Source organism: Augochlora pura, chromosome 11 (assembly GCF_028453695.1).
Source record: "Augochlora pura isolate Apur16 chromosome 11, APUR_v2.2.1, whole genome shotgun sequence".
Classification (NCBI taxonomy): domain Eukaryota; kingdom Metazoa; phylum Arthropoda; class Insecta; order Hymenoptera; family Halictidae; genus Augochlora; species Augochlora pura.
In genome coordinates this window covers 2,092,549-2,109,093 of record NC_135782.1, presented here as the reverse complement: position 1 = coordinate 2,109,093, position 16,545 = coordinate 2,092,549, and the positions used below count along the sequence as shown (strand labels likewise).

At 33.7% G+C, this 16,545-nt stretch overlaps 5 protein-coding genes across 7 annotated transcripts in view; 2 read left to right on the top strand and 3 right to left on the bottom strand.

Annotated features, from left to right (window-relative positions):
- Positions 1–361: 361 nt before the first annotated feature.
- On the bottom strand, positions 362–3,915 carry LOC144477294 (haloacid dehalogenase-like hydrolase domain-containing protein 2). Of its 3 annotated transcripts, XR_013495157.1 has the most exons (5): positions 3,688–3,915; positions 3,190–3,489; positions 2,905–3,115; positions 2,664–2,799; positions 2,440–2,571 (listed from the first exon to the last, which is right to left on the bottom strand). XR_013495157.1 is itself a non-coding variant. In XM_078194905.1 (4 exons), the coding sequence occupies exons 1-4, from the start codon at positions 3,783–3,785 to the stop codon at positions 2,404–2,406; spliced, it is 777 nt and encodes a 258-aa protein (XP_078051031.1). In that variant the 5' UTR covers positions 3,786–3,909; the 3' UTR covers positions 362–2,403. The 3 variants fall into 3 exon arrangements, 2 of the variants coding, with proteins under 2 accessions (XP_078051031.1, XP_078051032.1); XM_078194905.1 differs by lacking the exon at positions 2,664–2,799 and having other exon boundaries at positions 362–2,571; positions 3,688–3,909; XM_078194906.1 differs by lacking the exon at positions 2,664–2,799 and having other exon boundaries at positions 362–2,571; positions 3,691–3,904.
- LOC144477291 (uncharacterized) lies at positions 3,884–6,621 on the top strand. The gene is made up of 6 exons (XM_078194903.1): positions 3,884–4,208; positions 4,425–4,517; positions 4,589–4,922; positions 5,003–5,190; positions 5,255–6,246; positions 6,341–6,621. The coding sequence occupies exons 1-6, from the start codon at positions 4,156–4,158 to the stop codon at positions 6,619–6,621; spliced, it is 1,941 nt and encodes a 646-aa protein (XP_078051029.1). The 5' UTR covers positions 3,884–4,155.
- A 49-nt stretch (positions 6,622–6,670) lies between these two features.
- LOC144477292 (transmembrane protein 135) lies at positions 6,671–10,093 on the bottom strand. The gene is made up of 10 exons (XM_078194904.1): positions 9,772–10,093; positions 9,546–9,703; positions 9,177–9,307; positions 8,911–9,037; positions 8,570–8,724; positions 8,243–8,498; positions 7,983–8,150; positions 7,679–7,819; positions 7,434–7,600; positions 6,671–7,333 (listed from the first exon to the last, which is right to left on the bottom strand). Exons 1-10 carry the CDS (start codon positions 9,776–9,778, stop codon positions 7,219–7,221), a joined length of 1,425 nt encoding a protein of 474 aa, XP_078051030.1. The 5' UTR covers positions 9,779–10,093; the 3' UTR covers positions 6,671–7,218.
- Positions 10,094–12,788: 2,695 nt separating this feature from the next.
- On the bottom strand, positions 12,789–14,917 carry LOC144477111 (putative ATP-dependent RNA helicase DDX43). The gene has a single exon (XM_078194575.1). It carries the CDS (start codon positions 14,858–14,860, stop codon positions 12,953–12,955), a length of 1,908 nt encoding a protein of 635 aa, XP_078050701.1. The 5' UTR covers positions 14,861–14,917; the 3' UTR covers positions 12,789–12,952.
- Positions 14,918–16,393: 1,476 nt separating this feature from the next.
- LOC144477141 (uncharacterized) overlaps positions 16,394–16,545 on the top strand; it is a 5,242-nt gene continuing 5,090 nt past the window's right edge. Inside the window, exon 1 of the mRNA XM_078194629.1 lies at positions 16,394–16,428. Coding sequence (XP_078050755.1) covers positions 16,394–16,428 — 35 coding nt within the window. The remainder of the gene's footprint in view (positions 16,429–16,545) is intronic.

Sequence of the window (16,545 nt, the reverse complement as noted above, 5' to 3'; positions counted from 1 at the left end):
AAGAAAGAAGAAAACTATTATAGGAAGAAGAAAATGTCAATTTACTATTAATCAAATTACATCTGAACAGCCAAATTAACAGTTCAATATTTCCTGTCAGTAACATGGGAAAGAAACAATCTAGTATAACTGTCTTCGTTACGATATGGTCAAATTCTGTCTCTAGTGGAACTTCCATTAATTAAATTTGTATTTACAAGATATATAATAATGTTTCATAAGAAAAAAAGGTATAAGTATAGCATAGTTGTCGGATAAACTGATATAGCTATATTGACAGAATTTGATCTTGGAAGACAATCTTTTGACAGATAAAAGAGAAAAAAATAAAGAATACATAGTTGATCTTTTGTTTAAAAAGATATTCTCTTCATTAGAATCCCACAAATTGTATATAATGATGCGAGTGTAGGTAACGTTTCCTAATTATGGTGATGGGCTGTATAAGTAAAATTCTATCGACAACTAAAGCTTTTACACCAGTCCCATATAATTGGGATAAACGTTTGATTTTTCTATTCAAAAGAAAAGAAGTGAGTGAGCGAGTGCGTGCGCGCGCGTGTGTTTGTAAGAAAGGAAGGAAGAGAGAGAAGAAGCATACACTGTTCTTTATTGATACGGCCCTAAATGTTATAATTTTTGTGTTATTCAAATGTCATAGAAACAAATAGAAACTATTCCATTGTTGCATTATAACATACCGCGTATCGCAAATTTATCTTTTTGCTTAGCTTTTGTTATAGATGTTCCATAATACAAAGTTATGATCTATTGTCGTTTGCTTTTCTCTTACAGTCAGTAAATTACTATTTGGTTAAACATCCCTGATTAAATTCTTCTCTCGAGCCAATGACAACGTTATTTATATGAACATGTGGTTATCAAAAAAAATTTGTACATTTTATAGTTAAGTTTGATTCCATATCTTTATGTTTGTAAATTAAGCATTCTATGTATGTTTTTTACATTTAATTAGTTCATTTTAACTGAAATATGTATTTTCATAAAAAAAGCAAACAAAAAAATAGAAGGCGAATGACCCTCGTTAACGCGACAGGAAATCAACATGTGCCTGATCATAGATTATAAGTTGTAGAGGGCATTTCAATTAATGAGCTGATGCGTACTGGTCCTTATTGAAATAATATCAATTGTAAGTTATACCGTTGCGATGCATAATCATAGAAAATATTTTGCGAAGAGTGGCCAGCATTTTTAATTATAAATTTATAATGTTCATTCGTAAGTGTTAACCACGTTTTATTTTTCTAATGCCAGACGTAACACGAATGAATTTCATTTTTTAAGCATTAACTGGAAATTAGTAAAGTTATTTTGTTTGCGTTCTAATTACAAATTTCTGCCTATTATTTTAGCTGATTCGATAGAGAATCACGAAGACTTTCACTCTACCGTCTAGCTATTTAACGTATGGGTATTATTATGTTACCTTTAGATACAAGTCATGCATTTCATACAGTATTCATAAAAATTATAACTGAGCCTTCCTCACTAAAGAAATAACATTGTTCATCGATGGAAGTACATTAATGTATAACGAAAGAAGGAAATGAAACTTACGACTACTCTGTTGAGATGTGAATACAACTTTAAATCAAAACTAATTGTATACCCCTCGCATCTTTTTAGTGATGGACATTGAACATATTTCGAATGCGGAAAATTTGTCGGTCCTCGCATACAGAACGAAACGAGAAACGATCGTAGAATGGTGCCAAATTTTATAACGATGGAAATTCTTGTAGTGCACCAATTCCTTTTAAAGCAAGACTAAAAGGGATCTGTTTCGGTGAACATGCTGTTAATAATAACTTACTAAATACGGTAGTTATAATATACTTCTATTATCTAAGGCCACGTATTCGTAGCAATTCAGATTTACAACGATTATTTTTTCCTGTCTTTTACAAGGAGATAAGTATTTTAGAAAATATCGTCTCACGTCTAGACAGATCTGGATTCTATAGAAATGATTTCTGATTTATAAATCATGATTTATAAAGTATATCATTACTTCACGGTAGATTAAATTTTCTACAACTTTTTTACAGCCGATCACCCGTTGAGACGATATTCGTTGAGAATTCCAAATATCCTCTGTTTTCAACTTGTCATTACAGTATGTGAGATGACAGTATTATAAATGTTATTTTGCTGGTAATTTTAATGGAACAGAAGTAAATTTGTACGTTATATGTTTCATATCATAACGGTTTCTTTGTAATTACCACCTGCTTTCTATTTTGAAACTGCTATCTCGTGAAACTACTCCAGATCATGTATATCATTGTGGAATTATTAATATTTAAATAAAACATCTAATTTAATACAGAATATTCATTTATTCTACACTTATCGTTTCTCAATGATTTCTCGTAATCCCTAAACCTTGTTCTCCAAAATATATGACACAGCTTCTACAAAGGAGCTGCATATTTTTATAGGTGGTGGTATAATTGTATTTTCATCCCCTTTTCTATACTTTCCTGTCTGCACCAAAAGACCCCTGATGCCAATATTTTGTGCTCCAACTATATCATCTTTAACATCCTAAATGCATAAACATTTCTGTTAATATCTTACAATAAACAGATATCGTAAACATTCCAGTATCACATGTATTCGTATATATATATACATACATAGAAAAAGAAGAAAATATGTTGGTAGAATATTTTTTCATCCTCCGTTTTCGTGATAATCGACTTCAAAGTTCATTCAACTTGTAAACGATTTAATACAATTTGCTTATCGCGTTTTTCACGGCTCTGCTTGTCTCTGTTCCGGGACAGTGTTTACAAACGGTGATACTACTACGATTTCCGGGACACCGTGTATATATATATATATATATATATATATAATGTATATGTATAGTCTTACATCACCAATCATAACAGTTTCCTCCGGAGGTACACCAGCTAGGGCGGCTTTGAAAAATTCCGCTGTTGGTTTGCCAACGACTTCAGCTTTGACATTGGCAGAATATTCTAAACCAGAAACGAATGCACCCGGTCCTAAAGCTAAACCGTCAGGCCGTTTATAATATCGGCCTTTATGGATTGCTATGAGTGGAGCACCATCTAATAACAATCTAATTTTACAGATACATTTAATATAAATGCAAAATGCAATCGTGTTGCGTAACAGAAAATAATCAGAGCATACCTAAAAGCTTTGTTTAATTCATCGTAGTGGAATTTATCCGGTGCTAATCCGACCACTACCGCGTTTGCCTCCTGATCTTTGCTTACTAAACCGTCGAAATCTTCATTGGCTGCGGGATCGATTAACAACAGTGGATTATATTTTCTTTTAATGATTAAGTTTTTTGTGGCAGCTAAAGAACTGAAGATTTCCTCTTTCTGTATATCAAAACCAAAGCTGGTTAATCGTTTGTGTAGACAGTTGATGGACTCTTTCGTTGTATTTGTAACGAATTTCAATGGTACATTAGCACTTCTAAGCCTGTTTTGAAAATTTATAGCATGATTGCTTTTTTTCAATTTATGTCAAACAATATTTAAACATTCTACTCTCTTAATGAATATAAAACATCCTATCCTATTAAAGTGTTTACACTTCAATGCGATTACGATTACCGATTACATATATAGCGTGAAGAAACGGAATCGGCGCAAGGCAGTAAAGTGTACAAAGAACAACAACCTGGTTAGGGCTTCCACAGCGCCAGGAATCACTGTGCTATCAATATGCAGTGTTCCACTAAGATCAATTAATACCATTCGTATTTGTCTCGTCATATTTTAGAATTTTCTCAAATGTTTGTTAAGTTGTACTCCTCGATCCACTCGACACTGTATTGTTGTTTTCCTTCTTTCTCATTAACTATGAGGGCAGCACTATTTCACAAGTAAATCGCCAATCAATCAGAACAAAGAAAATTTCTGTATTAAACCTTGTTAACGGGTCGAGCTGTAGCCTGGAATAGGATTCATTACTGTAGTTTGTAGCTACCGTAAATGTAACGTAACACAGGAACGCACGTGTGTGCAATTTATCACAATGGACGCATTTATATCTACATTCAGTCGATCAACATCGCACGTTTGCTAAATTAAATCAGGAAACAACGAAGCAAACGCGTGTGACTGTAATTGTATATGGTTTATAATGGCACTTTCCATAAAGCAGGAAGGTGCCAAGCAAGTTCCATGGTTTTCACTGTAAGTGCACATATATAATAAAAACACTAAGGATCCTCGTGTAACACGATAGCTGTGTGTGCAGTGTTATTCGTCATTGTTGTTGTATTAATTTGTACACATGGCTTGAAAATTATATTTTCATGCGCACAGAATGCTTCGAAAAATTTTATCGAAATCTTCGACGAAAAATAAAATGTTAAACTATTAATTATCGTTATATCTTTATATGTTTAGAATTGAATGGCACCAAGTGTATCAGCAAGTATATTCAAACAACAAAACTGAGCAAACGAAGGCATATGAAACTTTACTAGCATGGAAAGCAAGGTAATATAATAGTGAATGCTTTGTTAAAATAGTTTTGAGTAGCAATCGTGTATTAACAAGATAAACTTTAGGGTGCCAAAATTGCCAGTAGGCGTGGACTGTACCCTCTCTATCATGCAAGTCTGTCTTAGAGATCTTGAATGGACTCCTAGGATACGAAATGGGGAATTGCAAATTAGTTATGAGAATGACTTATGCTTAATGTATTCGACCACAATAATGAGATTTTTAAATCATATTGCTAACATAGGGCACACGAAGCAAACATCCTTGTTTCAGATCGCTAAGCAGCTAAAAATCCCAGAATGGATTGTGAACTTGAGACACGATACTGCTCATGGGCATGAATTGCCATCTATCAGTGTATTAAGAATAGCTATAAATATATTATTAACGTGGCTACATGTAAGTCTATCTTCCTGTGTACCGTGTACGTTTCCATGAATTTATAGAATTGTACAATTGGGCTGAAATTATACTTGAAGGAGGAATATTGGGCAGCCGAAGCCAACAGATTGGAAGACTGCATTGTCATGGAAGAGTCTGAAAAAGAAGCTGAAGAAAATGAAGAAATCCAGGAATTTAGTGATTTAATTGAACTTTGGACTTCTGTTAGCTTATACATTCATGCTGGATACCATTTAGTGGAAGATATTCCAGATTCTGAATTGGTGTATGTATAACTCTTGCCCATAAATCATACTATAACTGTTAAATAAATGAATTATCTTTAATAGGGAGACATTGAAAGATGTCCATTCATATGTCATCTCTCTGTTTGAACAAGGTAATAAGAACACAGAATACGATAGCAATACTTATGTAAAACTGGCTACCAACGATATAAAACAAAGCGAAGAATATACATTAGGGACTGCTAGAGTGGTCCTTCTATCTGAGATTGCTAGATATTTCAGCAAAAAATCCGTTCCTAATAAAAACGAAATAGTTTGCGATGAACTCTTTAAATCAGAAGCCTTCTTACCAAATAGAGATGTTTTATTTATTTTCATACAAGAAAATACTGAAAATGCATTAAAAAATGACATCTTGCCATCGAATATGATGAAATTCTGGAAAGACATTATATTTCTATTATACGAGAACAGAATGATGGAGACTTTGATCATGGGTTTACTTAAATTAGTGAACGATCAAGAAATAGATAAACATAAGAGATTATTGGCTTCGCTATGGATAAGTTCAATAGCCTATGGTTTTGTGAAATTAGATATTGCTCACCGTATATCACGTACTTTGGAGTACAAGTTCGATTCGACTGGAAAAAGATTACCGCCAAGAGTTTTTGAAATAAGGGTGGAGGATGAAACGGAAAATGCTTATCCGCATCTAAAGCATGTTCTATGGTTCAATTTATCTAGCACAGTATTGCCAATTTTAACTGATATGGACTTCGTTTCGACACTTCTGTTAAGTGCAAACGAATATTCCATTAAATTCATACCACCTATTTTGGAATTAACAAGTCCCAAGATAGACACTATGAAAAAAGAGATATTACTAAATTTGGCGAAAATTTATGCTGTGAGACAAACAATCGGCAGTGAAAGTTTTAACAAGGATCACGAAACTTTCACCGTGGAAGACGTTCAAATTTTACATAAACGTCATGTACCAAACATAATTGAAAAAAACAAATCCAAAAACAGAACGTCTCATATTTTCACTGATCAAAACATGCGAAATACTCAATGGAAATCAGTAATTGGTAGGCGTATAATTGTCTTTTTTTTTTCTTTTTTTTTTATATTTTGTTTTAAGAAATATGAAAACGATAATGGAAAACGAAATATTTTGTTTAGATAATTATGAATGGGCAATATGTCCGATCGGCTTACTTCCATGGCAAATCGTTTCCATGAAAATCCTAAAACCATTGAGGACTGTTTCACACCGATACATTTCAATCTCAGAGTCCGAAATTATACCTGGAGTTTTAAATAGCAAGGACCTGAAAAAGGAAAGTCAAATTAACTGGGATAATGTTTTAAGGAAAAAGAGACGTTTAAAAAAGAAGTATGAACAAAGGAGTATAGATATTATGGTAAATAAGGCGCTGGAAACAGCCAGGAAACAAAAATAGTGCATCAGGTTTTAGTTGTTACTATTTGTTGAAAGTATAAAAACAGGAAGAAGAGAAACAACAATTTATTTTTATAATGTAATAAGTTATACAATTCTAGAAAAATGTCTTAATATAAAAGTTTCATTTTTAACTGCAATATACAACATTGTATACATCGAATGTATTTTTACAGTTCACCCTGCACAAATGCTTTCACAAATATTTACAACGCAGTAGAATGTGTAGCGCACAAGTATTCCACAATACCTATATTTTTCAAAACAACTTTTCCATTTTGCGTATACTACTTAATAAGTGTACAGAAATTACAAATTAAGTTGTCATAATATACATGTATTTACAACATAGATTTATTGTAGTTGAAGAATTCTTCCTTATCACATATTACAGAATCCTAATATTAATACTCCCTTGTGTTATAAAATGATCATTTGCATTTAATATGTAGACCATAACAACCAATTAAATTTCTATGGGTATTAATTTATAAAATACGGAGGTCCCTTTGATTATCTGTTCAATGTATGTGTTCCAAGTAGCGAAGCGCATATTCAAAATAAAATCATAATATGTTCTTCTTGCAAAATAAATATATTAAAATATATAAGTTCTTTTATTGCTGATATTAGTTCTCACTAGCACCTCTTCTAAATATTTACTAGTTTCTAAACCAAATTGATCTATTGGTATTCGAGACATGTTTGCTATTCTAAAAAAAAAAGAAAAAAACCAAAAAAACAAAAAATACAGAATGAGATAATATATTATATAAAGTGCACATATTACTATACATTCATCATATTCATTACCTATCTCCAGATATGTTGCATAAGAACTTCCAGTAAGATGGACGCAAATTTTGAGGTTCAATAATTGCTACATGGAAGAGTACTGCTGTACTAAAACAGTAGAGGAAAACCACAAACCATTTTACCTCGGGTACTATTTGCTTCTCAACAAGATCATTCCAGAGTAACTAAAAAGAACAGCAATATCATATAAAATAAAGTAATAAACGCTTCAAGTGACAGTAATGTTTGTCCGACACAAGTACCTGTAATGCTTTCCACATAAAGTACAATGCTATGGTATTACCACCATAAGACATAAATGCTAGACCACTTATGAATCCAGCTGGAAATGCGTAATAGGAAGAATCTTTCTGGAAAAGTCTCCTCAAAGAACAAGACAATAGCTAGAACAAAAAGTAAACGAATACATTGTTTATCAGTGTGTTGTAATCATATAGAAGGTTGCTAATAGTTCTTTATTTATAATTCTGTGCAGTTCAAAGGAGTATTGAACAATATATGTATATATTGGATGAAACGTTTGAAGGTAATGAAATATTTTCGTACCTTGTAGAGACCTGAGAAGCCTCCTAAGAACACAGCCAAGTTTAAATTGCTTCTCTTGAACATTATAGATTTGATCGACTGTGGTCTTTTAAGTATCTTTCGAAATTGTAATACCAAATTGAGTCCTAATTGAGCACTAAGACCGCAACTAAAGCATTTCATGCCACCCTGTAAACAAAAATAATAATTGTTAGCATCCTTGGAAATATAACATTTAGAAATACTGGTAACGCGATATTTTATCTATCTATAATACATACCATCAGCGCGTAATGAAGACAACTATGAGGATGTGGACAGGACGCGTGTTTCCCTAGATCTTTCAGGCTTTCGATAATTCTCTTGTATGTTGCGAGAGAGTTTAGGAACATATTCTTTTCGAGTGTACTTTTCGACCTTTCATACTTTTCCTTTGAACTCTCCATATTACACTCATTGGTAGAACATTCTAATGTGAGAGATTGTAAGGTGTTTTTTTTAACGTAATCAATACCTTCGTATTTTCCAATAACAAATCTGACAAAGATTTGAAATGATTTTTAAATTATTTCAAAATTATGCAAGCGGTACAAAATTGCAGCAAGTACCTAAATATTTTATACACCGAATCGTATTCATTCGATTTCGAACGGAAATAATAAAGCAATAATGCCACACTGACAGAAAAAATGTATGTATCTCCCCTGGGAATGGAAGAATAATACCCTCTGGTTTGACCCATTCTAAACAACGTTTCTGTAGCCTAAAAAAAAGACGAGTACAGAACATAATTTTTTAATGTAGCCCAATTATTGTATTTCTAATAATTCTCATGGTACAAAATAGGAAATTTAATATATATATATATATATATATGACCATGTTAAATTATACGAACCATTAAGAGGCTCTGCACATTACATTATAATATTAAGACCAGTTTACTCACAATGTTAGATACGTATAAACATAGCAACGTACGTCTTGATGGTCTTTCAACAAAAATAGCTGTTAAACTGGATAAAAAGGATGGTAGAAAAGATACTGTCAGAAAGTTAAACTTTCCAAGTAGTCTTCTGAAATACACAAGATTTATGAAAATATTATATGATTCTTTATCGACGATATCTAATAAATTTCATTGTAAATAATTAGTTTGCCATAATATATTCTCTGCAAGTCATACCTAAAAAAATTGGCATTGACTTTTCGTACCTCAGGAAGCAAATGAACATAGGATAGGAAAAGGCACTCCACGAGAGAAAAGCTGTAGATTGTAGCGTATCCGTCAATGTTTTCCCGAGATCTTTCCTAGATGGAAATTTCCCCCTCAATAACAGTGCAACCTAAGAAAAATATGCAAATGAAATATGTATGAAAGAAAAGCATTAGAAAGCCCCACTGAGACAAATTTGTTTTGCATATCTGCTAAATCTATCTCTAGTACGACTAACAGAATGTTAAAAATATCGTTGGCACGACTATTGGAAATAAATTATTTTTGAACAGTCATCTTGAAACGTAAAGCTACCATTGAGAATACATGTAATTCAAGACGTAAAAGTAAACCGATGATAAATATACCAAATAAAGAGTGGAATACATCCTGAGGCATTCTTGAAGTGCGTGCAAACCGAGCCCGGTCGTAGCGGTGAGACAGGAGTCGGTCCAAGGATGACAATAGTCCTTGCAGGACGCATTCAGGACGAACTTGCTGAGTTGGGCGGGCATTATTCGATAAACTATAAAAGATGAACAGCTTTCAAAATTTCTATCTAATCACAGATCGATGTGAATCAGTTGTACTCGCAATGCATGAAAGGAAAATCGTTCAATGACACTTTCCCGATCTCACAGTCTATCGATTCTGTTGTGCGATAGCAGTGTATGTATCACCGATCTCATTTTTCCGTTTCCATTTGGTGATCGCGTCGATTATATATTACGCAACACGAACCGAGAAGGCTGATATTGTTAACCAATGGATCACTGGTTCTTGTTTATCGGTGAACAACGAAGAAATCGGATTAGATAAACGTGTTTTTTGGCGTTGAACTTCGGCTTGTTCAGCATTGATCGTAAACAATACACCAGTCTTGTTAAAGCATCCGTTTGATTTCACTCTCGCTTCAACTCACCGTGAATGCGTGCGGGGTTTCGCCAAACGATTTTCACCAATTCATATAGGAGATGAACTGAGATTTCAGGCTTGATTCGGTTATGTTAAGGTTAAAGTTGACGTTTACGTTCACACGGAGATCAGTTGAGACTTTGAGACGTCAGTGCGCCGTGCCGCTGTACCGCGCCGACTAAACTCGATTTGTCCGAACTCTGTACACTGAACCAAACTGTCGAATATCGTTGTCACTGTCAAATGACCTTAACCCTTTCGCACCTGAATGATTAACCATGAATCAAGTACGTAACAACTTGCGATTCATTATATTGCACCGATGGTCCCAGAGGTGGAGAGCGTAAGGCATCGAGAATACATAATAAGAAATAAAACAGTCGAGAGATACTTATTTATTAACATCGATACATGTAAATGGATAAATTTTCGTTATTTTAGTCAAACGAGATATCAAACGTCTTTCTGGATTTTTAGCTACATGTCCAAGATGAATTAATTTTTAAGGAACATTCCGTTCGTACCATGAGAGGTACACGTTTAACCTTGTTCACCGACACCGACCAAAACAGTTTGAGCAGAGGAGCATACGACACGAGTTAAGAAGAAATACCAACTCTGTCACATACTATCTTATGTGGGCTACGGCCGTTCCACTTATGTATGTACCTCTTGAAACCCCATTAACGTCTAAAGTACAAATGCTGAGTGCACGCGCACTTGAAAGACGAATGGCAACGGAATCACTTACATTACGAACAATTAGGACAAATGTATATGTATTTGCAAAACTAAAACACTGATATTCGTACTCGTGCGCAACATTTTTTGCCGTTTTCCTTACATGTTATTGGATGGAAAACGTACATATTTTGAATATTCAGTGACGGTGTTCAAGTTATTATTCCATTGTCTGATGTTGTTTTACAACAAACCGTATTGTGAATCGTAATGTAACTTTTATGTTAACGAGTCTGTAATTTAATCCTAGAACGCAGCGATCAGCGGCAAGTTCGCGGTAACTGTAGCTACGTTTAAAGTAACACAAATAGCTCATTTCTTATTGTCCTCATTGAGAACTGTTTTAAATGAATTACTTACATGCAATTTGTGTATTTTCCGTAGTTTATATTCAATTGGAAATCCAAAAATTTCGATTCAGAGAGTCAACATCGACATCTTCACAACCAACATCTATGTAATCTCGTACGCTCCAAAGTTCAAGCGTATGTTATGTTTCACGCTCTCTTTAGTCATTGCCACTGAAATGTATTATTGTGGAATCTGGAGCACGTTAATGTTACTTTCTATTCATTCGATCTACCCATTCAACGTAACCGTATGATTTGTAAAACAAAAGAAATATGAAAGAAGAGATGTCAGTGGTTAGAGATGCAGAAGGTTATTGTTAAGGTTTGTTTTCTCTGTTTCAACAAAATAACGTGTACAATTCATTATTGAAATAAACTGATTATTACACATGCTAATGGATTCAGATACTTTGAACTTGTCATATTTTTTGTCGCGTATATTATCATTACACGCTGTATACACATGTACATAAGTCTTTGCGAATAAAATTTTACTAATATCCTTTTCCTACTTGATCATCGAAAAAAGCAAAAATGCTAATGGGGACCGGCGTTAAATACCATAAATGGCTGCAAATTACAAATCATGGTGTGGTGGCATTTCCATTGCCAATGAACTCTAAAACCACACACTTGTAGGTAACTTTAAATAATATGTCAGTTTCAGGCCGGTTACAAGTTTCCTTTTTTCTCCACACAAGGCGCCACATATGCTTTCACAGCGTCGCAGAAATGCATCAACTGTAACGAAATTATGACATAAAAGACTAAATAAATGCCACAGACTTATTCAAGAGATTCTGCTGCATCAATGTCATATGCAAAAACAAGTTACAACATTGCGAATCTAGCTTAATTACTGAGAAAACACGAAACTACTCCTTTCGATGATCGGACACAGCGCGCCGCTAAGTAAAGTGGCAAAACGCTCAATCCGCAAGCTAAATTTACCGACAATCGATCTTTCTTCCTTATCATAGATTCCTCTAGGTAGTCTGCGACAAGTACAATCAGGTATTGAAAGCCAATTCCTCATGTACTCTTTGTATACTCTTCATAATCATCTGTCCACGATATTTCTGTTTCCTTGCCCTCTATATGGCTCAGATTTCCAGTGACCCCGTCCGATACTTAAAATTATTTATTCATAGTACAATCTTTTTTTGTTTTCACTAAATGTTTTTATCTTTTGCATTAACTTTTGTTTTACCTAAAGTAAAAATTTACATACTAATATATAGTAAATTCTCTCTCAGCTTGTAAAGAAAAATAGAAAATTTGAGGAAAGGAAATACGATCATTCGACAGTCCTATGTCTCGTTTTTTATAGTTGCCGATTGTCACAAATAATATAGGAACGATACATAAAGTTCGAACAAGCGCGGCTATCCTCTTTCCGAATTGGTCATTTTTATTTACAAAATGAGAGGGCAATGTGAAAGAATTTACTATAGCATATATTACTCTAAGTTCATTACAGATTTGCGTAAAAATTGTATGTGAATTTTAATTTTAAAAAATATAATTTTCTATCATTTTAAAACTAAATGCTAATAATTACGAAAAAATAAAGGACCGAATGAAATTAAAAGAAACAAGTTTATCAGAATTATTTATTATGATTCGTATTCGTGTTGAAAAAAAAAAAAATGCTTACAACATATATAAAAATATAAAATTAAATATTATCTTGACTTATTTTAAAAAAAACTATAACAAGTCTTAAACGTTATATATAGTATAATTAGTAGCAGTAGAATTTAAAGTAACTACCATCTTCTGTTACTTCTATGCGAATGATCGCCTCTGCTATCTAATCGTGCACACTGTCTTTCGTGTGTCCGTTTTTCTTTCCACGAATCATATCTATCAGCCATCTTGTACAACTCTTCGGCAACTTCTTGATTGGCTTCTTCCAAGAGATTAATTAGTTCTCTGGCATGAGACCAATCCTGTCTTGTCATGAACGTTATACTTTCACCTGTGCGTCCAGCACGTCCAGTACGTCCAATTCGATGAACATATTCTTCTATGTTTCGTGGAAAATCATAATTTAACACATGCGTAACATCTTCGATATCAATTCCTCGGCTGGCAACATCTGTTGCAAGAAGTATTTGAACTCTTCCGGTCTTAAAATAATCCAATGCCTGCTCTCTGTCCTCTTGTTCTCTTCCGCCGTGTATACTCTCACAGTCTACACCATCCAGAGCTAAGTCACTGGCTACGTTATCAACTTTGTTTTTCTTCCCAAAGAATACTATAACTTTATCCTTGGGCCCCATTTCACGGAAAAACTGATACATCATATTGGTTTTTTCTTCTTCATCAATGATGTAAATTGTTTGTAGTACAGTATGTACAGTAGCTAAATCAAGAGATCCAACAAAAATTTGTACCGGATTTTCCGTATAGGATTGTGCCAAACGTCGAACATCTTGGGGCCACGTGGCACTTGTCATAACTGTTTGTCGATCTGGTCTTACATTAAACAGAATTTTTCTAATTTGAGGTTCAAAGCCCATATCAAGCATACGATCAGCTTCATCCAACACAATATACGTGACCGATGTAACACTCAAAACATTTGCTTTAATAAGATCGTATAGCCTTCCAGGTGTTGCAATAACTATTTCCAATCCTTTTTGTACAAGGTTGACTTGTTCCTTACGGTTACCACCTCCATACACGCATACCGTTTTTATACCATGGTAAGTGTATTTATTCACTTCTTCCTGAATTTGTAATGCTAATTCTCTCGTCGGAGCCATAACAAGAACAGTAGGACCATTACGTTCTGACCGCGGCGTTTTTTGTCCCTCTATATGGATTAAAGCTGGCAGCAAAAATGCTAAAGTTTTTCCTGTGCCTGTTTGCGCAATACCAATAAGATCTTTACCACTAAGAAGAACAGGCCATGCTTGACATTGTATCGGACTCGGCTTGGTAAATCCTTGCTTTCTTATTTCTTCGAGTATATCTGGATAAGGTTCGAAGGCCTGCTCGAATGCTTCGATAGGGTTGGGGACACGTTCTTCCGAATGTTCCTCTTTTTCACGAAACAAGTAACTGACTTCTATATTATTATTCATTTTTCTGATATTTGCTACATGTTCTTTTGTCATGTTAGCAACTTTTGGATCCTCTTTATAAAAATTTTTAACAATAGGTGGAAGTTTTGACAATTTTTCCTTTTGTTGCTCATCATATATTTTACTAGCTGCAGTCCAGTCAAAATTCGTAAAATCTATTTGTGGTTCATTATTCAGATGTTTTTCTTGCTCTACCACCTTTGGTATCAAATAAGAAGAATCAATTAGGTATTCTTCTATTAATTTCTTAGCCTCTTCCTGCGCGTCTTTGGAACCAATTATGGTTACATCAGCACTATAATCTCCATTCGAATTATCAACACGTATTCTAGTATTTGTTTTATCTTGAAGTTCCCTAATTTTAGTTCCACCTTTCCCAATTAATTTTCCCACTTTGTTCGCATCAATCTGAATGATGAGATTCCCAGGTTTCTCACGTTTACTATTAAGGTTAAAATTTTGACTTTCATCTTTCTTAGAGTAATTATTTCTTTGTGGTTCTTCTCTGCTTCTATATTTCGAACGCTGGTTATAGTTGTTTGAATAGTGAGAAGAATTTGCAAAATTACCACGATTAGTATTCATTCTGAATTTATATATTGTACAAATTTCAATCGGCAACAAATACCAATATGGCCGAGACGCGAGACACGGCGTTATTTATGATTAGATTTTTACTTCAGCTTTAACACCGAGACGCGAGATGGCGCCACCTATGCCAAGATTATGGGAATGTTATGACACTTTGTCATGCGAATGTTAGGTTCTATTATGTTTTATTTCAATAAATATTCCCCCGGGCTTTAAATTTCACCGCGAATCGCGGGCGCTAATAAAAATGATATGTAATAGATTAGTTAAATTACTCCATGGTATCTTTGGCAATATAGAAAATAGAAAATTTGGCAAATATACAACGAGAATTAAATAAATAGATAAATACATACATAGACAAAGTCGAAGCATTTCCGCGGTAAACAATAAATATATAAATAAATAGATAAATTAATTAAATAGTATGAAATTTGATAGTGTAAACGTATAGATGACGGCAACAAGAATAAATATATAAATAAATAAATAGACCGGATATGTACATGATCAAATCGCGCTCGGTCTTGTCGGTATGAGATCTCCGGTATTATTTTTGTTTGCTCGGTGTGTGAAATCGTGGGATTTATGGATGTCCGCAAACTTCGCGTCAACGTCCTTTAGTTAACTGAATTAATTTTCTATCGTAACTCGATCAGTAAAATCATTTTAATGGCGATTTTATTGCGAGAAACAAAAAATTATAGCCACGTTTCAACTGTAAAGATATGAATATGCAGTTAATTATATGAATTATTGAACGCGTAGTCGAGAAAATTATATGTACTGTGTCAATTGTGCACTGTGATCAACTGGCTAACGATCCCAAATGATGATGCTGGCTCTTGTTTTTTTTTTTAGCAACACCAATCCATTCGATACTTGTTTTGCATTTCAAGTGAACTACATAGTAGGTGGAACAAACGAACGATAGACAATTTATTTGCAATTATAAATTTGTTTACTGTTCAGCGGATTAGTTTCAAATCGTTTTCATTTTTAAATTTCATGTTTAATTTCAGAATTGGTTTCAGTTTTATAATGACGCTTTAAACTCGAATTGTTAGTAATTAACGAGGTCTTGTTACTTTATGCACAGTACAAGGAATATCACTGAACACGGTTCACGTGGCATAATTTCGAGGCATTTTGTAAATTTTACATCCTGTACAGACACACACACACACGTACACAACACAAAAAACTTGGCATGTATTACTATATGGAAGAAGATAAGCTGATTACTTTTTTTACTTGGATTTTATATAAAGAAACGATAGGTGAAGAAATATCGAGGCAAGAATTTTTATTTCAATTGGCAGAGAAGAGCTTGGGACCGAATATCAGAATGAAAGACAGCTAAGCAAAGAATGTTCATCAAAAACAATAATAATAGTAAACACAGCTAAAGATTCTTCTGGACGGAAATCTTGTCAAATAAGATATTGTAAAGTCAATAAGAGTTCGATTTAAATAGGCTGTAATTTCTATATTCATTTTCAAGAAGCTGTATCTTTTTTTCCAAAAATGGTAAAACAATGGGGCTTGGCAGGTTTTAAAGGGTAAAGTATCTACTTGAATATGTACCAACTGATTTTTACTGTCAAAATTTGTATAAAATGTAAAAAATATGTATATGGAAAATGTGCAATAGAAAATGTTGTAATTTGTAAAAAATG

Coding starts and splice junctions, on each gene's coding strand:
- LOC144477294 (XM_078194905.1), bottom strand. CDS start 3,785: ATGACGAGACAAATACGAATGGTATTAATTGATCTTAGTGGAACACTG. Junction 3,116..3,189: donor GAATTAAACAAAGCTTTTAG/GTATGCTCTGAT, acceptor CTGTAAAATTAG/ATTGTTATTAGATGGTGCTC. Junction 2,572..2,904: donor AAACTGTTATGATTGGTGAT/GTAAGACTATAC, acceptor TTATGCATTTAG/GATGTTAAAGATGATATAGT.
- LOC144477291 (XM_078194903.1), top strand. CDS start 4,156: ATGGCACTTTCCATAAAGCAGGAAGGTGCCAAGCAAGTTCCATGGTTT. Junction 4,209..4,424: donor CAAGTTCCATGGTTTTCACT/GTAAGTGCACAT, acceptor TTATATGTTTAG/AATTGAATGGCACCAAGTGT. Junction 5,191..5,254: donor ATTCCAGATTCTGAATTGGT/GTATGTATAACT, acceptor TATCTTTAATAG/GGAGACATTGAAAGATGTCC.
- LOC144477292 (XM_078194904.1), bottom strand. Junction 8,725..8,910: donor GTTTATACGTATCTAACATT/GTGAGTAAACTG, acceptor TCTTTTTTTTAG/GCTACAGAAACGTTGTTTAG. Junction 8,151..8,242: donor GTCTTCATTACGCGCTGATG/GTATGTATTATA, acceptor TTTTGTTTACAG/GGTGGCATGAAATGCTTTAG.
- LOC144477111 (XM_078194575.1), bottom strand. CDS start 14,860: ATGAATACTAATCGTGGTAATTTTGCAAATTCTTCTCACTATTCAAAC.